Source organism: Pan paniscus, chromosome 16 (assembly GCF_029289425.2).
Source record: "Pan paniscus chromosome 16, NHGRI_mPanPan1-v2.0_pri, whole genome shotgun sequence".
Lineage (NCBI taxonomy): Eukaryota > Metazoa > Chordata > Mammalia > Primates > Hominidae > Pan > Pan paniscus.
In genome coordinates this window covers 73,835,020-73,860,133 of record NC_073265.2, presented here as the reverse complement: position 1 = coordinate 73,860,133, position 25,114 = coordinate 73,835,020, and the positions used below count along the sequence as shown (strand labels likewise).

The 25,114-nt window shown below is 49.2% G+C and overlaps 1 protein-coding gene across 1 annotated transcript; it reads right to left on the bottom strand.

Annotated features, from left to right (window-relative positions):
* Window positions 1–8,406: 8,406 nt before the first annotated feature.
* LOC129392921 (sodium/nucleoside cotransporter 1) lies at window positions 8,407–16,672 on the bottom strand. The gene is made up of 5 exons (XM_063596900.1): window positions 15,921–16,672; window positions 14,920–15,008; window positions 13,320–13,411; window positions 8,728–8,911; window positions 8,407–8,473 (listed from the first exon to the last, which is right to left on the bottom strand). The coding sequence occupies exons 1-5, from the start codon at window positions 16,014–16,016 to the stop codon at window positions 8,407–8,409; spliced, it is 528 nt and encodes a 175-aa protein (XP_063452970.1). The 5' UTR covers window positions 16,017–16,672.
* Window positions 16,673–25,114: the final 8,442 nt, after the last annotated feature.

The following is a 25,114-nucleotide window of genomic DNA, read 5'->3' as shown; positions in this document are numbered from 1 at the left end:
TGGGTCAAATGAAGCCAGAGACCCCTCATTTCTCAAGGTTGCTGAGAGGATTATATAAGGGGATATATGTACCAAGCTGAGCATAGTGACAAGCACCTGGCTCCATCCAGCTACAGGAATCTCACCGCTGCAGTGATGCTCAGCTCAGCCTCTGACCTTGGGGGAGAAAGGACCTGTGCCGCCCAGGACTCAACACTATCAGCCATGACTGCAAAATGCCTAGAAGCATGTGATGTGAGTTTGGACCTCCGAGCTGAGCACCTGAGACCAAGGAACGGATCCAACCTTAACAGCAACACTTCCCTCCCTGGGGCTGGGATTTGTTTGTCCAGGATGCACCCTGAAGGGTGGGAGAGCTCAGGTTTTGGCATCAGGTACTCAAGATCTCACCCCAATCCGGTCATCAATTCACTGGGTACTACTAATGACAGTTAATGTTCATTGAGCACCTATTATATGCCAGGTACTATACCGATGCTGAGAGACATGTTCTTTTGATAGAGATGAGGAAACTGAGGCACAGAGAGGTTAAATAACTGGCCCAAGGCCACTCATCTAGAAAGTGGCAGAGCTGAGATTTCAACCCAGGCACTATGGAAGCAAGGTCTATTCACTTAACTACAGTTTTATCCAGGCCGGTCCTAGCTGATAAGCAGGAGACCGAAGATCTGAACTCAAGCAGGCTAATTCCAGAGCCTACTGCTTTTCTTTCTGCTCAAATTTTTAAACTCTTCTCATTCCAGTTCAACATGCACAATCTTTGCCTTGTTTTTGTGCCAACTGTACCTCTCTTTACTTACTATTTCTCTTGAGGTTAACTGACTTTATAAGAACTCAAATGTGGCTGGGCGCAGTGGCTCATGCCTGTAATCCCAGTACTTTAGGAGGCCAAGGTGGGTGGATCACCTGAGGTCAGGCATTCGAGACCAGCCTGGCCACCATGGTGAAACCCCATCTCTACTAAAAATTCAAAAATTAGCCGGGCGTGGCAGTGGGTGCCTGTAGTCCCAGCTACTTGGGAGGCTGAGGCAGGAGAATCACTTGAATCTGGGAGGCAGAGGTTGCAGTGAGCCAAGATCGCACTACGGCACTCCAGCCTGGGTGACAGAGCAAGACGCCATCTCAAAAAAAAAAAAAAAAAACTTAAATGCTTGTCTCAGATTTTTTATTTTTAACAGCTTTATTAGAGGTATGGTTGATATATAATCAATTGCACATATTGGAGGTGTTCAATTTGATACGTTTTGGCATACGTATACTCCTTGAAACCATCACCGCAATCAAGAGAGTGAACGTATCCATCACCCCTTTTATAATCCTTGCCTCCCTCCCTGTTCCCAGGTAACAGTTGATATGTTTTCTGCCACTAGATTAGTCTGCATTTTTTTTTTTTTTTTTGAGACAAAGTCTCATTCCATTGCTCAAGCTGCAGTGCAGTGGCACGATCTCGGCTCACTGCAACCTCCACCTCCGGGGTTTAAGCGCTTTTCCTGCCTCAGGACTACAGGGATGCACCCCCATGCCCAGCTAATTTTTGTATTTTTAGAAGAGATGGGATTTCACCACGTTGGCCAGGCTGGTCTTGAATTTCTAACCTCAAGTGATCTGCCCGCCTCAGCCTCCCAAAATGCTGGGATTATAGGTGTGAGCCACCGCACCCCACCTACTTTGCATTTTAAAGAATTTTATATAAATTTTTAGAAAAGAAAAGAAAGAAATTTATATAAATAGAACCATACAGTACGTGTCCTTTTTTGTTTGACTTCTTTCACTTAGTGTAATTATTTTGAGATTTATCTAGGTTTCTGCATGATTCACTAGTCTGTTTCATCTTATTGCTGAGTAGTATTCCATTATATGGATATACCACACTTTGCTTATCAGTTCACCTATTGATGGACATTTTGGTGATTTCCAGTTTTCGGCTATTGCAGATAAAGCTGCTATGAACATTCAAAACTTCATGTGCAAGTCTTTGTGCGGATATATGCTTTTATTTCTCTTGGGTAAATGCCTATAAGTGAAATAGGTAGATTACATGATAGGCCTGGAAAGTGCCAATCTGTTTTCTACAGCAATTGTGCAATTTTATATTCCCACCAGCAGTATATAAAAATTTCAGTTCCTCTATATCCTTGCCAACACTTGATATGGTTAGTCTTTTGAATTCTACCCATTCTAATCAGCATATGGTAATATCTCTTTCTGCTTTTAACTTGCATTTCTCTACTGATAAATGTTGTTGAGCATCTTACCATGTACTTATTTGCCACTTAGGCATCTTCTTTAAATGTCTGTTCATATCTTGAGCCTTTTTTTGTTTTTTTTTTTGTTTGTTTGTTTTTTGTTTTTTTGAGATGGAGTATCGCTCTGTCACACAGGCTGGAGTGCAGAGGCACGAGATCCTGGCTCACTACAACTTCCAACCTCCTGGGTTCGAGCAATTCTCCTGCCTCAGTCTCCCAAGTGGCTGGGACTACAGGTGCCCGTCACCATGTCTGGCTAATTTTTGTATTTTTAGTAGAGATGAGGTTTCACCATGTTGGCCAGGCTGGTTTTGAACTCCTGACCTCAGGGGATCCACCCACCCTTGGCCTCCCAAAGTGCTGGGGTTATAGGCGTGAGCCACTGCTCTTGGCCTTGAGCTCATTTTAAAATTAGGTTATTTTTCTTATTAAAGATTTATGACAAGGCCAGGCACCATGGCTCTGCCTCCCACGTTCAAGCGATTCTTCTGCCTCAGCCTCCTGAGTAGCTGGGACTACAGGTGTGCACCACTACGCCCAGCTAATTTTTGTATTTTTAGTAGAGACGGGGTTTCACTCTGTTGGTCAGGCTGGTCCCAATCTCTTGACCTCGTGATCTGCCTGCCTCAGCCTCCCAAAGTGCTGGGATTACAGGCGTGAGCCACCACACCTGGCCTAAGTTAATTAAATTTTAATCAACTAACTTCCTTCCTTCCTTCCTTCCTTCCTTGTCTTTCACCCTTCCCCTTCCCTTTCCCCTTCCCCTTCCCTTTCTGTCTGTCTTTTTTGAGGCAGGGTCTGCTTTGTTGCCCAGGCTGGAGTGCAGTGACATATAGGCATATTGTGAGCTCACTGCAGTCTTGACCTTCTGTGCTCAGGTGATCCTCCTACCTTAGCCTCTCAAGTAACTGGGATCACAGGTGCACACCACCATATCTGGCTAATTTATTTATCTATTGTTTTGTAGAGATGGGGTCTTATGATGTTACTCGGGCTGGTCTCAAACTCCTGGGCTTAAGCAGTCCTCCTAGCTCAGCCTCACAAAGTGCTGAAATTACAGGGATTAGCCACTGCGCCTGACCCCATTTCTTTTTGTAGAACCAGGTTTCCGTCTAGTAGCATTTTCCTTCTCTTCGAAGAATTTCCTTTAACATTTCTTTCTTTCTTCTTCTTTTTTTTTTGAGACAGTGTCTCACTCTGTCTCCCAGGCTGAAGTGCAGTGGCATTTCTTTCTTCCTTTTTTCCTTTTTTTTGAGACAGTGTGTCACTCTGTCTCCCAGGCTGGAGTGCAGTGGTGTGATCTCGGCTCACTGCAACCTCCATCTCCCAGGTTCAAGCAATTCTTGTCCCTCAGCCACCCAAGTGTAATAGCTGATACTACAGGCACATGCCACCATGCCTGGCTAATTTTTTTATATATATATTTTTATTAGAGACAGGGTTTCACCATATTGCTCAGGCTGGTCTTGAACTCCTGGGCTTAAGTGATCTGTCCAACTCGGCCTCCCAAATTGCTGGGATTATAGACACGAGCCACCACACCTGGCCGGCAGGCTTGCTTGCCTGCCTGCCTGCTTGCCTGCCTGCCTGCCTGCCTTTTTCTTTTCCTTCCTTCCTTCCTTCCTTCCTTCCTTCCTTCTTTCCTTCCTTCCTTTCTTTCTTTCCCTCTTTCCCTCTTTCTCTTTCTTTCTTTCTTTCTGCCGTAGTATCTCCCTCTATCGCCCAGGCAGCAGTCAGTGGCGCGATCATGGCTCACTGCAGCCTATGTCTCCCAAGCTGAAGCGATCCTCCTTTCTCAGCTTCCCAAGCAGCTGGGACTACAGGTGTGAGCCACTCCTTTAGCATTTCTTGTAGCGTAAATCTGCTTTTTATGTCTGAAAAATTATTTCAGCTTTTGTATGACTGAAAGAGTTCTTATTTCCTCTTCTTTTTTGAAATACATTTCAATGGTAAAGAATTCTAGGTTGACAGCCTTTTGGGTATTTGCTATTGTTTACTGTTCCATTATTTTCTCACTCATTTTTGACAAGAAATCTGCTAGTAATCCATTTCTGCTCCTCTGCACGTCTTTTTTCTCTAGTTGCTGTTAAGGTTTTATCACTGATTTTAAGTAATTTGATTATTGCCTTGGTATAGTCTTCATGTTTCTTGTGCTGGGGGTTCATGAAATTTCTTGAATCTTTGAGTGTCCAATTGTCATCCTATTTGGATTTTTTTTTTGGACATAATTTCTTCAAATATTTTTTTTCTGCCCTCCTTCTCCTCTGGAGACTTCAATTGTGTATATTTGCCACTGAAGTTGTGCCGTGGTTAACTGATGCTCTGTTTGAATTTTTTCAGGTTTTGTCTTTAAGATGTGTTAGGCAGGGCCTGAGAAGCATTTATTCTAGAGTTGATTTTTTTTTTCTCTGCTACTGAGCCAAAACCTTCTTAGTACGCTAAACAATGCCCTGTGAATTCTGAGGTTTATTCACCTGTCAGGAATAGACACTATTCCTGGCCCTGTGTGATTCCAGGTATGATTCCCTCTTCTCCTTTTGGGTGGTTCTTTCCTAGCCCTAGGGTAGTTTCCTTGTCTGTATTCTCTGAGCAGAACTCAACTGCATGTTCAAGGATTCTCTGCATACCTCTGGGCTTTGCTCTGTGATCTCTCAACTGTGTCTCTGTGCTCTGCAATGTGAACCCTGCCTGCCATGGCTTCCCTGGATTTCCAGCTCTGTCTCTTCAACTTAGGGAATCTCCTGGTCCCACCTCAGTTTTCCTTCCCTGTGCTGTGGTCTGGAAACGCTCTCCAGGCAGTCAGCTGGGGAGACCGTAGGGCTAAACTCATTTGTTTCCTAATTCTCAAGGATCACTGTCCTTTATTGCCTGATGTCCAACATCTAAGAGCTCTTGTCTCATGTATTCATTCCAGTTTTTTAGCTGTTTCAACTGGGAGGATAAACCTGGTCTCTGTTACCACATCTTAACTGGGAGCCAAAATCAAATGCATGTTTTTTTGTTTTGTTTTTTTTTTTTGGTGATGGAGTCTTGCTCTGTCACCCAGGCTGCCCAGGCTGGAGTGCAGTGGCGAGATCTCAGCTCACTGCAAGCTCTGCCTCCTGGGTTCACACCATTCTCTTGACTCAGCTTCCTGAGTAGCTGGGACTACAGGCGCCCGCCACCACGCCTGGCTAATTTTTTTGTATTTTTAGTAGAGATGTGGTTTCACCATGTTAGCCAGGATGGTCAGGATCTCCTGACCTCGTGATCCACCCACTTCGCTCTCCCAAAGTGTTGGGATTACAGGCGTGAGCCACCGCACCCAGCCAAATGCATGCATTTTCTAACAGCTTTATTGAGACAAAATTTACATGCCATACAATTTGCCCATTTACAGTGCATGGTTCAAGGATAGAAGTTCCTCACAAAACTAAAAATAGGACTACCATATGATTCGGTAATTCCACTACTGGGTATATATGAAAAAAAAAAGGAAATCAATATATTGAAAAGACACCTGCACTCCATGTTTATTGCAGCATGATTCCCAATAGCCAAACTATGGAATCAACCTAGGTGCTCATCAACAGATGAATGGATAAAGAAAATGTGGTGTATATACACAATGGAATATTATTCAGCCATAAAAAAAAATGAAATCCTGTTATTTGCAGCAACATGGATGGAATTGGAGGTCATTATGTTAAGTGAAATAAGCCAAGCACAGAAAGACAAATACTGCGTGTTCCCACTCATGTGTGGGAGCTTAAAAAGTAGATCTTATGAAGATAGACAGTAGTTTGGTGGTTACCAGAGACTCTGAAGGGGAGGAGGGAGGTGGGATGATGAGTAGTTGATTAATGGGTACAAATATACAGTTTGAGAGAAGAAATAAGACCTAGTGACAGATAGATCAGTAAGGTGGCTACAGTGTACAATAATGTATTGCATATTTCAAAATAGCTAGGAGAATTTGAATAGTTCTAACATAAAGACAAATATTTAAGTTGATGGATATCCCAAGTACACTGATTTGATCTTTACAAATTATATGAATGTATTAAATTATCACATATACCCTGAAACTATGCACATTTATTAGGTTGGTGCAAAATTTTTTGCATAACGGCAAAACCACAATTACTTCTGCACCAATCTAATAATATTATGCAGCAATTTTTAAAAGTGTATTTTTGTTTGTTTGTTTGTTTGTTTGGTTTGGATTTTTTTTTTTCTGAGACGGAGTCTCGCTCTGTCACCCAGGCTGGAGTGCAGTGGTGCAATGTTGGCTCACTGCAACCTCTGCCTCCCGGGTTCAAGTGATTCTCTTGCCTCTGCCTCCTGAGTAGCTGCAATTACAGGCGCGTACCACCACACTCAGCCTTTTTTTTTTTTTTTTTTTTTTGGTATTTTTAGTAGAGACGGGGTTTCACCGTGTTAGCCAGGATGGTCTCCATCTCCTGACCTCATGATCCACCCACCTCAGCCTCCCAAAGTGCTGGGATTACAGGCGTGAGCCACCGTGCCTGGCCAAAAGTGTATGGTTTAATGGTTTTTAGTATAGTTACAGATTTGTGCAACCATTACCATAATCCTAGGATATTTTCATCAGCCCAAAGAGAAACCCCAAACCACTGGTGGTCACCACCTCCTCTTCCCATCCACCCTAGCAGTCACTAATCAACTCTCTGTCTCCACAGATTTGCCCATTCTGGACATTTCATATAAATGGAATCATGCTGTATATGGTTAAGACTGGTTTCTTTCACTGAGCATGATGTTCCCAAGGTTTATCATTATTGCAGTATTTATCAATACTACATTCCTTTTCATGACTGAATAATATTCTATTGTATGGATATATAGATTTTCTTTATCCATTTTTCAGTTTATAGACATATGGGTAGTTTTCACTACAGAGTAGCTGGGATTACAGGCGCCCAACACCATGCCTGGCTAATTTTTGTATTTTTAGTAGAGACAGGGTTTCGCCATGTTGGCCAGGCTGGTCTCAAACTCCTGACCTCGTGATCCACCCACCTCGGCCTCCCAAAGTGCTGGGATTACGGGCATGAGCCACCGTGCCCGGCCAGCCTAACCATTTTCTAAAGCAACTGCACTGTTTCGCATTTCCACCAGCAGTGTCTAAGGGTTTCAATTTCTCCACATCTTTGCCAACACTTGTTATCATCTGTCTTATTGATTATGGCCATCTGACTGAATATGAAGTGGTATCTTATTGTGGCTTTGCTTTGCATTTCCATGATGGCTACTGATGTTGAGCACATTTGCATGAGCTTTTTGGCTAAAGCAAAACCTTTTATCATTCATCAAATGGGTTGTCTTTTTATGGCTGAGTTGTAATTCTGCATACAGTTTCTTTATGCAGACATATGATTTGTACATCTTTTCTCTCATTCCGTGAGTTGTCTTTTCACTTTTTTGATAGTGTGTGTTGCATCAGAAAGTTTTTAGCTTTTACGAAGTCCAGTTTATCTGCATGCATTTTTTAAAGGAAACTTCCTATCAGTCCCTCAAGTGGAAAACCATTATCAATGACTTGTCACAGAAGACCATTGCAAAAATAAATCACAAATGTATTTAATAAAAAGAAGTCAAATGTAACAGTAAATGTATTTATAAATAAAATTTTAAATGTGTTCATCCACAGGCTGGCTCAAATCATTTTGCTGTGGTATGTGGATCTCACTTTGGGAAAGTGAGAGGCACCCCTGTACCCCTGCATCCCCCTGACTTAGTCTTTGGGTATCTTTGGTCACCAGCTTCTTCATCAACAAAATAGAGTATTGAAATAGACTGGTGGTCTTCAGACTTTTTTTTTAAGCCATAGAAACTGTTTTTTCCCCCCAGCGAATTTTCTTTTTTTGTGAACCTTGGCTTATAAAACACATAAATTTAGAGCTGCCTGGTGAAATGGTGGGCTGGGCGGGAAGTCTGAATTTTCCCTCCACAACCTCCGTCTCCTGCCCTGTGACATCGCTGAGATTTCCAGCGCTCCAAGGAATCCAGTTTGAAAAGCAGCAGATCTCAAACTGTTGTCCAAGGACGCTGCTGGCTACATCAGAATCCCCTGGAGGCTAATGAAAAATACTAGAACCTGGACCCCGATCGAGCCTGCTGAATCCCACTCCAGGGATGGTCCCTGCGGCTTTTTGTCTCACACTGTCCAGGTGATCTGAGGGAGGTACTGATTCGGGCCCTCCTTGCTCCATGGCCTGGGATCCCTGAATGGAGGAAACTGTTGAGTCCAGTTTTCGTCCACCACAGTCACCTGCTGTAACTGGGACTAAGAACTGGTGAAACACCACAAAGATGCTGCTTTGTTTGAAGCCACCCACTGGCTCCTGCCCTGGGGCCCCAGAGAGTTCTCCATGACACAGAGCCTTCCTCCTCCTCCAGCCCTGGCCATAACCCTGGAGCCAACCCCTCAGCTCATGGGCCCTCCTCTGCCCTGCCTTGGGGCTGTGAGCTCACTCACCTCTTAAACCAGAGCAGCAGGCGGGGATGGCCCTGAGGCTTGAGAAACCTCCTCAGCTTTGGCCCCAGAAGCCGTTTCAGCAGGCGGTGGCCCAGGAAGGTGAGGACCACACAGGTGAGGACAAACAGAGCCAGGGCCCTCTGGAAATCCAGGAGGCAGGCCACCAGCAGGAAGGCAGCGAGCCCTGGGGGACGAGACAGAGGAGGGGTCAACAGCCAGGACACCACCTCTTCAGACCCCTGCAGCCCCGCCCACGGACTCCACCTTACTCCACCCAGAGCGTGGAGGGCAGGAAAGTCACCCAACCTCACTGAGCCTGTTTCCTCATCTGGAAATGAAAACAACCACCGCTACTGTGCCAAAAAGTAGTTAGGAGGTACTGGCAGAAGGTGTTGTGAAAGGGCCTTGCAAACTGTAAAGTGCTTACCAAATGTGAGGGAGATGTGTAAGGAGGCCGTGAAGCCAAACAGCAAGAGGCGCTGGGCATCAGTGGAGCATCTGCTGGGTCCAGCGCCATGCTAGGCCCCACGGAGGAAGGAGATGAGCCCATCAGCTACTCCGTGAAGGAGTTTACACATGTGTGCTCAGACTGCGTTCTGAAATGTTCATCAATGAGCATGCTTCCTGGAGTTTCCTTTCCCCTTTTGCCCTTCTCTCCTTTGAGCCACTCAGCCAGTCCATCAGGAAAGACACATAAGAATGGATAGCAGAGGGGGAGATGTCTCTCCCTAGATTTTCTTTTTTTTTTTTTTTTGGAGATAGGGTCTCACTTTGTTGCCTAGGCTGGAGTACAGTGGCACGATCTCGGCTGACTGCAACCTCTGCCTCCTGGGTCCAAGCAATCCTTCTGCCTCAGCCTCCCGAGTAGCTGGGATTACAGTTGCCCACCGCCATGGCTGGCTAATTTTTGTATTTTTGGTAGAGACAGGGTTTCGCCATATTGCTCAGGCTGGTGTTGAACTCCTGGGCTCAAGTGATCTGCCCACCTCAGCCTCCCAAAGTGCTGCGATTACAAGCGTAAGCCACCGCACCCGGCCTCTCCCTGGCTTTTGAATTTCAGAATCCAGGATCCTCAAAGAATGGAAAGGACTCATAGCCATGGATAAAAAATGTGATCTGAAACATCACGAATAAAGGTAAGTTCTACCCAACCCCTCTGCTACAGGCAATAACAAGGACACTGGTATCACAGAGAAAGCGCCTGAGCCTGGCAAGGCCGCCAAGCCAGGTGTGTTTGCAGCATTGCAAGCAGTGAAGCCCTGTGCCTGGCTTCCTGGTCGAGTCCCAGGGAGGTCCCAGGACTGCAGAGAGAGGAATGCCCGTGTGGTGCGTGGCAAGCAGGGCCCTAGAAAGCCAGTGAGGCTCTGCAGGCACCAAAACAGCGGAACTAGTCTCCACGAGAGGCCTGAAGAGAAGAGAGGCGGGAGACCAGAATGAGCCCACCATGGAGAAGAGGGGGTCGCCATGGCCACCTGCAAGGATAGAGGACCCAGGACCAGCTGGAGAAGTGGACAGGTCAGGAGACACTTGAGGAGTAATGATAGATAAGCCCCCCCAGTGACCCCCAGAGGAAGGGATGAAGGGAGGTTCCAAATGGACAGAAATTGAGTTCCCGTCACTCACTGGAATGATAACATTGAGGGAGAAGATAAGTTGAGTTATAAAAAATAAAATGACCTTTCTCTCACATGGAAGCTTGTGGGCTGGAGTTCCTACCTGAACGGGTGTCATTGAGACACACGGGTAGAGCCCCACAGAGCGGTGCTGGGGCTGCTGGTACCGGCCATGGGGGTTCAGGGGAGGGGGACCTGGCCAGGGAGAGGCTCCGTGGTCGCCAGGAGGTAAGCTTAGCACTTCAGATGCATTTTCACAATGAATCCTCACAAGACCCCTACAAGGTGGGGTCTACAGTGATGCCCACTTGGAGAGGGAGGCCTCTGAGGCCAGCCGAGATGAGTGCCTCACACAGGGAGGGCATGGGGCTAGGAGGCCAAGAAGGTCTGTGCGCCTCGGGGCCTGTGCTTTGTGGTCAGGGCGGGCCAGGAAGGCTGGGGTGGTCTGGGCAGGCCAGGACGGGGACTCAGGGAGAGGGGGCAGTGTGGAGGGGTCCTCCAGGAGGGGCACAAGGACAGAAGTGCTTTTGGAAGTATTTTATTCATCTAGGATCCATTCACAGGGATTGGTTTGGGGACGGGCAGGACCTGAGCTAAGCTCCTTGAAGACCTCCCTGGGCTTTGGCTGGGAGAGCGGGCAAGAGGCACCTCCTTCTTCTAAGACTGGGGACACCAAGGCCATCCTTGTTAGTCTGATGGTGCCAGGGCTGTCGCTGCACCCATGGAGAAGGCCTACCTAAGGCAAGCAATCCACTGTCACAGCTCAGGAGCCAAGTCCTGAGAATATGAGCCTCATTTCTCTATCACAGCTATTCCCAGAACGTCTGTGAACAGCCTCCCCAGGAAAGAGGTGATGTGATAAAGATATTGAAAAGCCAGAGAAATCAAAGTCACCCAGAAACAGAGAAAGTCACTGCTGACCATTGCAAGGGATCATTCAATGATTTGGATTGCATTCCTGACAGCCATGGCAAACATGGAAATAGGATGAGTGGGGTAATTTTCATTCTCTACTGGAGATAATTCAATTGTTCTTCAAGAGAAACAAATCAGATCTGAGTGAAGGAGGCAGCCAAGGAAACAGAGATGGCCCTGGCTTCAGACCCTGCCAAAGGTGGACGTCACCATCTCTAGAAGGAAGCTGTGAGGGACATGGACCCACCCCATCTCAGCAGATGACCCTACTTTCAAGTTCACCAAGCAGACCAGGTCACTGCTGTCACCTCTCTCACTGCCCCTCCCCTCCAGAGCACCTATAATGACTCTGCATCTGTACCCATCCTCCTTTTTCTTTTTTTAAAATTTATTTTTATTTTTAAAATTTTTTGTAGAGGTGGGGTCTTGCTGTGTGGCCCAGGCTGGTCTCAAACTCCTGGGCTCAAACAATCCTCCCACTACAGCCTCCCACTACATCCTCCCAAAGTGCTGGGATTACAGGCATGAACCACCTGCCATGCCTGGCCCCTCTTTAATTCCAGCCTGTCAGGATGAGGTGAGCTTGCTCCTGCAAAGACCCACCCCTCGCGGTGGGGTGGGGAGCTTTTCTACTCCGTGCCAGGGGACCTTGCTCCATCGGACATCTCTTCATCTCCCATTCCTTCATATTCCTTCTACAAACTCCCCACCTCAGCTCATACAAACAAAGTGTCTCCCACCCCAAACTCATGCCCATCCTTGACACTGGGTCACACCCTGCCCATTCAGCCTCCCCGCCTGATCTCATAAAAATTGATCCAAAAAGCCATTTACACTTGCTGTCTGCACAGCCTCATCTGCCATCCGCTCCAATTCAGTTTTTGCACCTACACCCTAAGTCACCAGTGGCCTCCTTGTCCCTAAATCGGTGGACATGGCTCAGTTTTTGTCCTGCGGGTCTTGCAGAGATGCTGCTGATCTTTCCCTCCTTGAAACCCTTGCTCCTTTGGCTGCCGCCAACCCCTTCTGTGTGGCTGGTCTCCAGGCTTCTGTCCTTGACCCACTTCTCAATTCATTCTCCAAGTGTGCCTGGGGAGCCTCCTCTCTCCCTCAGATGGCCTGGCAGTGGTACCTCCAACAAACTATCCTAATTATCCCCCTTCCTGCCAAGACTCCCTCTGCACGCATGTTCTCTAGCTCTGTGGAAGACACCATCATCCTCCTATCACCCGAGCAGGCCCCTGGGGCAGCCCTAATTCAGGGTTTCCTTCATGCTGCACACCCAGTCATTGCCAAGTACAGCTAGCATTGCTTCCCGAGGACCTCTCCCATTGCCCCCGCCCACCTTCCACAGCTTCATTCTCACACAGGCATTGCAGTCCTCAATGTCTCCATCTCCCCATCTTTCCTGCCCTCCTTCCAGGGTCCCACAGTGTGAATTCCACCTTGACGCTTCCCTGTTCAAAACCTTCAGTGGCTCTCTCTGGCCTTGAGGGTAAAATCCAAGTCCTTGAGCATCCTCCCATATCCCTACCCACTCCCCATCCTGGGCCCTTTCCTATCTCTCCAGCCCCATCCCCTGACACTCCTTGTCTAGAACTTTACCCTCCAGACCTTACAGTGCAGACGTCAAACTTTATCGAAACCCACACCCTGCCAGTTTTCACCTTTGCTCCTGTGACTCCTCTGTGTGGAGTGCCTTTGCCCTCCTTAGTATCTTTCGCCTCCACCTGGCTAACTCCTACTTAGCCTGTGAGACTCCAATGTCACCTCCTCCTGGAAGTCCTCCCTGATCATCCCCCATTCCTCCTTGGTGTTCCCAGATGACATGCTGCACTATGTGGGACTATTTCTTCCGTCTCCCTTACTGATGAGGGAGTGCCTTGGGAACAAGATTTGGCCTGGCTTAACAGATGCCTCAGTACCCAGCAAGGGAGCTGGACCTGAGTTGGTGCTCAACAACCATTTGTTGAATTACTGGGTGAGTGAATGACCCTGCCCTGAGACATGGATAGCTGAGGCAGGAGTCATTGTGTCCTGGGTAGTGCTGGGCCCCAGGCTCACCAGTGCAGAGCAGGCCTGTGCCGATCCATCGAAACAGCTGCATGTGCTCCCTGCAGAAGCTTCTGGCTCTCAGGGCTGGCTGCAGGTTCCTCCTGGGAACAAGACCAGCAGGGTCCATGAGTGCATGAGCAGACCCCATCTGGGGGAGATCCTCAGCACCTCCACTCAGGTATGTCCCCAGTAAAGTGGCAACAGGGGCAAGCCAGGGCTTGCCTTGACATCCCCACAGGGCTGCAGGGCAACCCCAGCCCAGGGCAAATGTAGAAATGGTTCAGGCCTTCCTGCCTCTGTGGCAGCACCCACAGGCCCCACTACCCCAGTGATAGTTCCTGCCTCCAGGGCTCAGGAGGAAGTTCACTGAAAAGGCAGAACCTCATCAACATACAGAAATGTGGCCGGTGGGGGGCGCGGTGGCTCACACCAGTAATCCCAGCACTTTGGGAGGCCCAGGAGCGTGGATCACTTGAGCCCAGGAGTTCGAGACTAGCCTGGGCAACATGACAAACCCCTTCTCTACCAAAAATACAAAAATTAGCCAGGCATGGTGGCGTGCGCCTAATCCCAGCTGCTCAAGAAGCTGAGGCAGGAGAATCTCTTGAGCCCAGGAAGGGGTCGTGCCACTGCACTCCAGCCCAGGCAACAGAGTGAGACCTGCCTAAAAAAAAAAAAAAAAGAGAGAAAGGAAGGAAGGAAGAGAAAGCAAGCAAGCAAGAAAGAAAGAGAAAGAAAGAAAAAAGAAGAAAGAAGGAAGGAAGAGAGAAAGAAAAGGAAGGAAGGAAGGAAAGAAGGAAGGAAGGAAAGAAAAGAAAAAAGAAAAGAAAAGAAAAGAAAAACATGGATGGCTGCCTCCCCTCCCCTGTCGTTCATCCACCTGCCCATGGGACACACATTGAGTAGACGCCCACTCAATGCTAATTGGAATCCACCCACCAGCTGCCATTTTAAGGAGCCTCACCCCCTCTCAGTCCCCACCTCCCACCTCCTCCTGAGAGGGTGGAGGAGGCATTCTTCCCATACCCCCTGCCCAGGCAGAGAGACGGAATCCCTCCCCCACCACCACCCCCTGCCCATCACGGTGTCCTCAGCTCCGGATCTGGCCAGCAAGGACCCAGATGGCCCAGGCATCAGGAGGCGGAGTTCTATGCTCACCTCAGACACTCGCTGCCTATGCCACCCGGGCAGGTCCCTTCCCCTCTCTGGGCTTCTACCTCCCTGTGTAAAATCAGGGACCTTATCCAGTTCAGGATTTTTAACCGGAGTCTTCAGACTCCCCGAGGTACCCCAGAGACTGAATGGGGGTAGAAGGCAGAAGGGGGAGGTTGAGAGGGAGGCCTGGCTGGTTCAGGGCAGGCCCCACGGTACATACTGGGGTTCCTGATGGGATTTCGTTTCAGCTGTTCAAAAGCAGGTGGGGAGCCTGTGACTTGGCTCACCCTCGAGGCTCATGTGCCTGTGCGTGTTGGCTAAAGCGCCTTTATTCCTCCCTTCAACAAAGGTTCACGTCCCCCCAACTCCCATCCGCCAGGAGGCCCGGCTCCCCATCCTGTTCCCAAGCAGCCTCCACCCCAGGCCCGCCCTTGTGTCTCCAGAGATCACCTACCATCTGGAGAAGGGCTTCGGCGCCGCCTCGCTCCAGCTGCTCCTGATCTCTGCGGGGCTCAAGTCACTCCTAGGGAGCTGGCCTTCCTCCTACAGCCCGCAGGGAGCCGTCAGGTCGGCCTGCCCCTTACCCACCCCCAGGAACTTACACTTGGGGTCGGGGGCCACGGTGAGACCCTGGCTGAGGAGGGGACTGGGCTGGGGCACAGGGAGGAATTAGAAGGCTACTAAACTGGATTCTGCAAGGCAGGCACTGAGCACCTACTGCGTGCAGGGCTCTGCCAGACACATCTTGCCCTCAGCGAGCTCATGGTCTGCGCAGGGACAGACACCTGCGGCCCAGCTGTGACTGAGAGGGGCCGAGGGGAGGCCTGTAAGGGAGGCCCCAGGCAGGGCTACCTCATCACATGACCTCAGGGCACCATGCACCCACCATCTGTGGAGCTGTTTTGGGTGGGGGGTGGGTATTCTTACATATGACAGCGTGAAAGGAGCACCCCAAGAGACAAGGGCAGTGAAGGGGAGGGGGCTTTGTCAGAGGAGCCTGGGAGCGTGCAGGGTATCCTACCAGGCTCCGAGTTCTGGGTGGTGTGCCTCGACCTGACCTGGCCACTTGAAAGCAAGGACAAGGCTCCTTGAAGGCTGAGATTTCCTTAGAGACCCCCCTCCCCCATCATCTGGTTTTGATTCTCATTCTGTAGGTCACAGCTCAAATGTCACTTCCTCAGTGGGGCCTGCCCTACCCTTTCAGACTAGGACTTTCAGACTATAGTGCACACAGTACGTGCTCAGTCAATGTTTAATGAGTGAAATAAAGGGGGCTGCCTTGTGTTGAGGAGGCCAACACACTGGGAGGTTCATAACTGTGCCAGCAAAGAGGTGAGGAGGGGGCAGAAGAATGGGGTGTGAGGGAAGGTGGTGAGCAAAAGCCTCATCACCAGCAGCCAGGCTCAAGCCAAAGAGGCTGAGGGGTCAGGATGACTGATGGGGAAGGGTACAGACCAGGCTTTCCAAGAAATCAGCCCCCATGTTCTCCAGACCCTTGGCCACAGGTGTGAGAGAGATGGACTCTCTTCGTCTCGAGGGGTCGTTCTCCATGTCCCAGACCTTCCAGCTGAAAGACAAATCAGGGAGCGCCCAACGCTGAAAGGGAGGCCGGGCAGGGCCCAGTTTAGGGGCCCGGGGAAAGGGAAGAGGACTGAGTGGGGGGAGCAGATGCCTGGCACAGCCAGAGCCCTGCCTGGGGGCCACCTATGCCATCCCAGAGCTCACCCCTCCTTGTGACTGGGACTGCAACCTTGACTTCTCAGCACATGGAGGAGGTACCTCTTCCTTTTTCTAGAGACTGGGTCTCCCTGTGTTGCACAGGCTGGCCTCCAACTCCTGGGCTCAAGCAGTCCTCCCACCTCAGCCTCCCAAAGTGTTGGGATTACAGGCGTGCGCCACCACCCCAGCCTGCACCCACATCTGAACCTGTAAGAGGCAAGTCCTTGTGAACTCTGGGAGTTCCAGGCAGAAACAGCAAATTCTGCCCACTTCATAGGGAAGGAAAGTAAAGAATTATATACAGGCTGCATATGTATCTGATACAGGCATTTTTCTGAAGAGAGGACCTAGCTTTCATCACTCCCTACAACTGGTTAAAACTATTACCATTAAGTGAGATCTTCAGTGTATTCTACTTTTCCATCTCTGAAAGATGGAGGTGCAACATCCTTAAAGGCATCATTCCAGTTCCTGGATCCAACTATACCTGAAACCAATCCTACTCCTGGACTTTCCATTGCAAGAATCAATATAGTTCATTTTTTGCTGAAGCTCAGTTCGTAGGCTTAAGCTCATCTGTAAATAAGAGTGGTAACTAACACCTCCTCTCTCCCTTCTCTTGTTCCCGCTCCTTTTTCTCCCCTTGGGTGGTGCCCTACTCCATCCAAATGCCAGCCCAGTTAGGCTGACATACTCAGAGACCCGTGCATGTGCGTGCACACACATAGGCAGAGCCTGGGAATGCCCTGGCTCACACACAGACGCACAGCAGCGCACACAGAAGCGGGGCCCTGTTTCTACTCACGTATTTGCGGTTAACAGGTCGCTCTCAGAGAGAGAGGGAAGCACACGTCTCTGTGGGGACAAGCTGGGTCCAACCTGCTTTGGCTCTGGCTTGCCTTGTCACTTCAGCAGAAATTCCTGGGCAGAGTCCAGGGTCGGAGTAGGTTGGGCCTGCCACCCAGTTCTGCCCAGCGCCTCCCCAGAGGCCAGGGCCACAGCCAGGGTGGGGACCCCAACACGGTCTCAGGGATACAGGAAGCAGGCCCACTTGCAACCTGGCTCCCTGCAGCTCCTGCCCACTGGCTGCTGCTTCTCCATCAGAGATGCCCTCCTCTGCCCTCTCCCCAGTTCCCAAACTGACCTCTTCCAGGCCTATTAGGGCCGCTTCTTCCAGGAAGCCACCTATGTGATTATTTCCCTCCCCCTCCTTCCCTCCCATGGCCTCCTTTCCCCAGCCAGGCTGTTAGCTTTTTGCATTTTATCTTTCATTTTGCATCTTGCTCTATCTCCCTTTCTCACTAGATGGGGATTTATTATAACAGCAACCAATTTTCCTGTGCTGGAAAATGAGGAAAGCAGTGTAGCTGTGAGAAATAGTAAAAGTGTTTCAGGTCTGTCAAGAAAACAAAACCAAATCACACCATTTCCCCTTCATTTCATCTTTGTTAAATGAATACCTAAGCCAACGGTGTGCAAAGCGAAGGGCTGAATGCTTTAGTTTTCCAGTCCTCACACTAAACATTAAACTCATCTGACGGGATTCACAACATCTCTTTAATAATTAATGGTACGCGCTCAGGACAAAATCCTCTATGATGCATAAATACTTCCTAGTACCGGCACCTCCTGGTTGTTTTGGAAGTTTGGAGAGGATGGTGGATGGACACCCCCTCTTTTTGAAAACATTTTTTCTTCATCTGTCATTTGAATTACCAAAGCATTACAAGTGTATCATTAAACATTTAAACATTAGAGAAATATACAGAATGAGGGAAGTTAAAGTCCCCGGAATCTGAGCCCCCAGCGATGACCACTATTGAGTTTGTGTGGCATTTTCCTCCTTTTTTTTTTTTTTTTTTTTTGAGACGGAGTTTCACTCTTGTTGCCCAGGCTGGAGTACAGTGGTGCGAGCTCGGTTCACTGCAACCTCCGCCTCCCAAGTTCAAGCGATTCTCCTGCCTCAGCCTCCCAAGTAGCTGTGATTACAGGCATGCGCCACCACACCTGGCTAATTTTGTATTTTTAGTAGAGATGGGGTTTCTCCATGTTGGTCAGGCTGGTCTCGAACTTCCAACCTCAGGTGGTCCACCCACCTTGGCCTCCCAAAGTGCTGGGATTACAGGCATGAGCCACCGCGCCTGGCCTTTTCTCCACTTTTTTTTCCTAAATGTATATTATTTTATGTTATTCATTTTCCAACAGGGGATCACACAGTAACAGTCTTCTCATAATTTGATTTTTCTAGCAGAGTTCCACACACTGTTGAGAGCCTTGATTGAAAACTAGCCACAGAGCAAGACTCTACCTTTAAAAAAAAGAAAGAGGGGGGGCACGGTGGCTCATGCCTGCACTCCCAGCACTTTGGGAGGCCAAGGTGGGCAGATCACTTGAAGCCAGGAGTTCGAGACCAGCCTGGCCAACATGGTGAAACCCCCTCTCTACTAAAAATACAAAAATTAGCCAGGCATGGTGGCAGGTGCCTGTAGTCCCAGCTACTCGGGAGGCTGAGGCAGGAGAATTGCTTGAACCCGAGAGGTGGAGGCTGCACTGAGCAGAGATCACACCACTGCACTCCAGCCTCGGCAACAGAGCGAGACTCTACCTCAAAAACAGAAAAGAAACAAAAACTAAATGTCTCTGAGCAGCACTACTGTCTCCATGGGTGGCCACCACAGGGATGGGCTTGGAGCTGTCCTCGAAGGGGTCTTCACCAAGCCCTAGTGAAGAAAAAAAGGACGCTACCTGCTTTTCCACTTTGCCCTGTGCTACCCCCTTCCCCTCCTTTCTTCAGTCCCGCCTTCCCTCCTCTCCTACTGTCCTTTTCTCTCACCCTTGTTTCTGTCAGCATCCAGAGGGAAGCCAGGAACACAACACATCCAGCAGCAACCACGCTTGCTTCGAAACATTCTCGACAGTGCAGCTTATAACCTTCACATCGTTGTGGGCCCTAATCTCTACAACAAGGATTTAATGGGCTGTGTGTCTTGGGGTGGACCTTGAGCTTGGAGCCCAAAGGTCTCCACTCCTGACTGCCAAAGTTAATTTGCTGCCTCATCTGGGGGTGGGTAATAGAACACATGAGGAGTCAGTGTGCTCCTGCTTAGGAAGTACCTGGCAGGGAGTCAAGCGGCATCAGGCTGGCAGGTGTCATTGCTGTCACAGGTCCCATCCGGGGTGTCCTGACACACTGCTCCCCTCCTCCAGGCCAGGAGACTCCGGGCTTCTCCCCTGCTCCTCCTCTCAAGGAGGCATGGCCAGCAGGGATCCCAGACCCCAGAAGCCAAGCGGTCTTTTCAGGTGGAATGTGGCGAAAAGCCACAGGCTGGGGAGTTGGGAGGCTGGATAGATTGGGGTGGAGACCCCAGGGAAAGACCAACAGCTGGAGGACCTCAGGTGTCCCGGCTGTGCCCATCCAGCTGTGGGACCTCAGCATGTCCTTGGGCTTCTTGGTGGCCTGTTTCCTAAGGAGACAGCCTCTGAGGCCCGGCACACCCGCAGGCGCCCGCTGAGTGAGACCTAGAGCTGAGCCAGGCCAGGGCAGAGTGGGGAGAGGACCACATAAATATACATAGATAATTTCCCTCACCATCCAGCAGAGCTCAGAAGGGTTGACAGTAAAGGGGCTGCTCCACCCCTCCAACTCTATCCCATTCCTCAGAGGCAACCACCTAACTTTTCTGGTTTTAGTTCTTCTGCAGGCCACCTCCTGTTTTAGGGAATTATTAGTCAAAGAGTTGGAGAGGATCCCTTCTCGCCAGGCTCTGACGTAATAAGTTATTTTATAAGTAGTGAGTGAAACATTCAAAAAGCACAAGAACTGTCAGAAGAGTTGCTCAGCAATCTCTTTATTTTCTTCTCATGATTCTGCCCACACTCATTTCTTAGCTCTTCACATGCGAGGTCTCTTTCATTGCATCGATTCGTGTATCCAAGCACTGGACAAATAAAGAGGCTCATCACTCGTCAAGTTCCATGAACATGACCTCATCATTCTTCTCTCCTAAACCTGGGATGATTGGCAGAAAGGGCATCCTTACAACTTTTTCTTCTACATTTGGCATTGAAAAATGGACTTCCCGTAGTCTGTAGTAGAAATATTGGAAAGTAGCAATAATCCTAGCACTTCGGGAGGCCAAGGCAGGTAGATCGCTTGAGCCCAGGACTTCAAGACCAGCCTGGGCAACACAGGGAGACCCTGTCTCTACAAAAAATAGAAAAAATTAGGCAGGTGTGGTGGCGAGCACCTGTAATCCCAGCTACTCAGGAGGCTGAGGTGGGAGGATCATTTAAGCCTGGGAAGTCAAGGCTGCAGTGAACCATAATCACACCACTGCACTCCAGCCTGGGCGACAGGAGTGAGACCCTGTAAAAAAAAAATTGATGACTTAGAGCTAAATACAAAGACTACAGAAATATCTTGGGCTTTTATACTCTTTGCTTGTGACTCTTCTAGTTTTCCTGTGGGAACGGACTAGCCCAAGTGTTAGAGCACACTGCTCTCCTGGCAACTACAGAGCTAGTTCAGCTGGTCCCAGGGGAAGAAAGCATTCCAGTAGCCCAAACGCTGGAAGCCCCCAGCCTGCTTGGCATGATTATCCAACGGTTTCCGATACAGTTTATTCCTTGACCCACTGTACTCACTGAGAACATCTGGGCACATGTGGTCATCATCCAATACAAAATAGAAGGCCGAGTCTGGGGCTCATCTACGGCAGCAACAAGAGGCCTGGTAGAATTAGGATGCCGGGTCCCACCTGCAGGAGTGCTTAAGGCCACCAGGCAGGGCGAATTTTACCCAAGCAGTTCAGAGCTCACTGTTCCCAAATATTTAATATTTAATTGATTGTACTTAAAAAGTGTATTTCTCTTGTTGTTCTTTTTACCTTCTATTCCTCTTGCCTCTCCAGCTCGTATTAGCATTTTATTTATTCATTTATTTTTTTGAGACAGGGTCTCACTCTGTCTTCCTGGCTGGCGTGCAGTGGCGCAATCTCAGCTCACTACAGCCTCGACCTCCCACCAATCCTCCCACCTCAGCCTCCAGAGTAGTTGGGACTACAGATGTGCACTATACGCCAGCTAATTTTTTTTTCTTTTTTAAAAAATTTCATCCCGGTTGTTCTAATATTTATTTATTTACCTATTTTGTAGAGACAGGGTCTTACCATGTTGCCCAGGTCTAGAACTCCTGGGCTCAAGTGATCCTCCTGCCCCGGTCTCCCAAAGTGCTGGGATTACAAGTGTGAGCCACTGTGCCCAGCCTCATATCAGCTTTTCATATAGTGAGAAATTGAGATAGTTCCTTTTCAGTTTGATCCAGATCAAGATGTTCTGCAAACCAAGGGTCTTAATTCATGTTATGCTGTTGGGTTCAGGGGTGATGTCCCTGTCTATTATAGGTTTTATACTAAAGGCTATATCTTCCTTCTAAAGTACACTTCCTCCAGCTATTGGCAGGGGCTGTGGAGACTATTAATTTGGATCTCCATTGCCTTATTGATCAAGTCACAGTTGATAAGCCGATTCGCTATACAGGCAAAAATAATTCCTTGATTGTTCCATCTTCTCCCCCTGTCATAGAAGTGGTCTGATGTGGCCCTCACTGAGACTTAGGGCGAAGCCAGATATTTTTACAGGAGTAATCATGAAGAGGACTTAAGGCCTCCTGGCAGGAGCCAGGAAAAGAAATCTACCAAAGACCAGCAGGGTCCATACAGAAGTGCTGACAAGTAGGGCACCACAAATTAAATACAATTGTTAGGTAGAACAAAAACGGACACCTGTGAATGTCACGTCCCATATTCAGACATTGAAACTCTCCAAGCATATCTCGTCCCCTACCCCCCCAGGTGGAATTCCACCACTAGTGTCCTGCCATGGAGTCAAAGGCGTGGCTGCGTCTTTCACTCTACTCTCACTGGTACTCTCACTGTTGTTCCTGGATGGGCCTGCCAATCAGACGCCATGACTCACTTGGAAACACTCCTTTCCATTTCACTACACCTGTAGAAGCAAGGTTCCTGATTCCAAGGGCTGCGTCCAATTCCCTCAGTTCTGTGGCCGTGGAGACCTGACCCATCACAGAAGCTCAATACTGGCCAGCTCATGGGCCGGGAGCCTCAGCTGTAGCATTTCCTGTTGGTTCCCATCAGTCTCCTTCCCCAGGGCAGTGCTGGTCCCCACAGGGATGAGAGCTGGAAAGGTAGTACTCAGGGGCTTGGGCAGAGAGCTTTTTTAACCACCCCAACCTCAGGAAACGGAGAGGCACTGGAGCTCCCAGGTTGGAGGGGAAGAGCAGTGTGTGAGGGGCCCTGAGATGGATCCTGTAGTTCCAGGAGATGGTGACAACAATGGTACCAGCTGGCACACTTAAGAGCTTGGCAGATGCCAGGCTCTGTGATAAGAGCCTTACCTGCACTATCTCAAGGAACCCTCACAATAACCCAGTGAGGTAGGCATTGACCACTGTTTCCCCTACCTGTCCTGCATGGGGGAGTATGACGGGGCAGCCAGTACCAGAAAGGGAGCAACTATTGAGAAGCTGGCCAACCTGAGGTAAAGCCAGGGGCCACCGTGCTGCGTGCTAGTATTTGGAAGATCTGAGCTAGCTCTTGAGGTGTCTGCCCCATGTGACCATCTCATCGGCTGCATGACAGGCAGGATGGATTCTGGACTCCCACTTGGACTCTACTGCTGGGGACTGTGTTCTCTGGTCAGACTCTGTGTCATCAGGGTTATGGTGTCTCTGAATGACTTCCTGGGTAAGACCCAGTGTGAATTCTGCAAGGGTTGATTTACTGGGCAGTCAGCCCCATATCCTGAATAAGAATCCAACTGCTCCAAGGATATACATTTTGCCATGATAGAAAAGATGAGCCCTCATACAGTGGCTCACGCCTGTAATCCCAGCACTTTGGGAGGCTGAGGCGGGCAGATCACTTGAGGTCAGGAGTTCGAGACCAGCCTGATCAACATGGTGAAACCCAGTCTCTACTAAAAATATAAAAATTAGGTGGGCATGATGGTGCATGCCCGTAGTCCCAGCTACTCGGGAGGCTAAGGCAGGAGAATTGCTTGAGCCCAGGAGGCACAGGTTATCGTGAACCAAGATCATGCCACTGTACTGCAGCCTGGGTGACAGAGCGAGGCTCTATTTCCAAAAAAAAAAAAAAGAAAGAAAGAAAGAAAGAAAAGAAAAAAAAAGAAAGAAAAGAAAAGATGAGCCACCAGCATGATGGTAGCACATGCCTGTGGTCCTGGCTACTTGGGAGGCTGAGGTGGGAGAATTGCTTGAGCCCAGGAGTTCGAGGCTGCAGTAAGCCATGATAACACCACTGCACTCCAACCTGGGCAATACAGCAAGATCCTGAAAAAAAGAAGAGAGAGAGAGAGAGGAAAGAAAGGAAAGAAAGAGAGAGAGGGAAGGAAAAAGAGAAAGAAAGCGAAGAAAAGAAGAGTCCCAATGAAATTTCTCTGTCAGCGAGAGCCAACACAGCAGGATGCCTGATGGATCTTATGCAGATTCCTTAGCCTGAGATGGGGATTCTGTTCAAGTGATTTATTGGGGGAGTGTTCTTGGGAGAAGGGGATAAGGGAGGCAGAATAGGGCCAGGGGAAGAAGCAGCAGTGTGGTCTCGGCTGGGGCTTGGCTTTAGTCTGATCCCACAGAGACACCCTAGAGCCCAAACTCTCCCATGGAGTTAGTTCCGCTTTGAGGTGAAGCAAGGACAGCCTTTCGTAGCAGTGCTAGTCATGGGCCAAGGATGGGGGCAAGGATTAAGAGTGGAAGTGGGGATTGCCTCCTGGGTGAGGTGGCTTCCATTTGGCTCAGGACAATGCTTCAAAATGTATGTTTTTGGAGCAGTTGATTCTTATTCTCTGAGCGACCCCAGCATGCTTCAGAGAAGGGGCAGCTGTGAGTTGCTACCAACAAACAGCGCCTGGGGGATGGGTTCCCCGCGGTAAAGGGCATCTGGGCAGGGCACCAGCAGCATCCACTACAGGTAGGAATAGATTGCTTCTGTTGGCTGGAAGCCAGGTGCAGGCTCCTGTGGACCACTGCAGGCATGGGCCCATGACCAGGCAGGGCTTCTCCCCCATAGGCATTCTGCCTGCCTTAAAGTGGGTGAGTCTTAGGGAGGACCCTGGCTTTGTCCACAGCTTCATTCCGATGAGAATCTTTATCAGGGGTTTGGTGGAACCAAGGCAGTTTAGTGTGAAACCAGAGTATTTAATTTGGTTAGAACTGTCAGCTGGCTGGACTCCACAGGAAAGTGTCCCACGCTGGGCCTGGATGAACTACTCCAACCACTCAAAAGCCAGTGGCCAGGCCGAGCATGGTGGCTCACGCCTGTCATCCTAGCACTTTGGGAGGCTGAGGTGAGAGGATCACTTCAGGTTAGGAGTTCAAGACCAGCCTGGCCGACATGGCGAAACCCTGTCTCTACTAAACATACAATAATTAGCCAGGCATTGTGGCACATGCCTGTAATCCCAGCTACTCGGGAGGCTGAGGCAGGAGAGTTGCTTGAACCCTGGAAGTGGAGGTTGCAGTGAGCCGAGATTGTGCCAGTGCACTCCAGCCTGGGTGACAAAGCGAGACTCAATCTCGTAAAAAAAAAAAAGTCCAGTGGCCAGAGCGGTTGACTGGACACTACCTCAGCCCAGAAATCCATGTGGTCATGTCCTGTTGAAACTCTACCATGAGGAATGTGTCTCAAATTCCAGGTTGAGGGTCCTTCATCCTCGTGTGTGCTGTGTCCCCTGAGGCCCTTTGGAAATAATGAGAAAGGGCCATCTCTGAACCCCATCAGTTCTGAGATCAGACAGTGCCTCATGGGAAGTGAGTTTCCAGGGCCTCTGGGTGTCAGTAGGGGGCGCCTCCTGTCCAGAGGTAGCTCCAGCCCAAACACCAAGAGCCTCTTCAA

Excerpts from the sequence above, each read along its gene's own strand:
- LOC129392921 (XM_063596900.1), bottom strand. The coding sequence starts at position 16,016 with ATGGAGAACGACCCCTCGAGACGAAGAGAGTCCATCTCTCTCACACCT. Across the intron at positions 13,412-14,919 it reads CCGAAGCCCTTCTCCAGATG|GAGGAACCTGCAGCCAGCCC; the intron begins GTAGGTGATCTC and ends TCTTGTTCCCAG. Across the intron at positions 8,474-8,727 it reads CTGCTGCTCTGGTTTAAGAG|GGATCCCAGGCCATGGAGCA; the intron begins GTGAGTGAGCTC and ends TCCTCCATTCAG.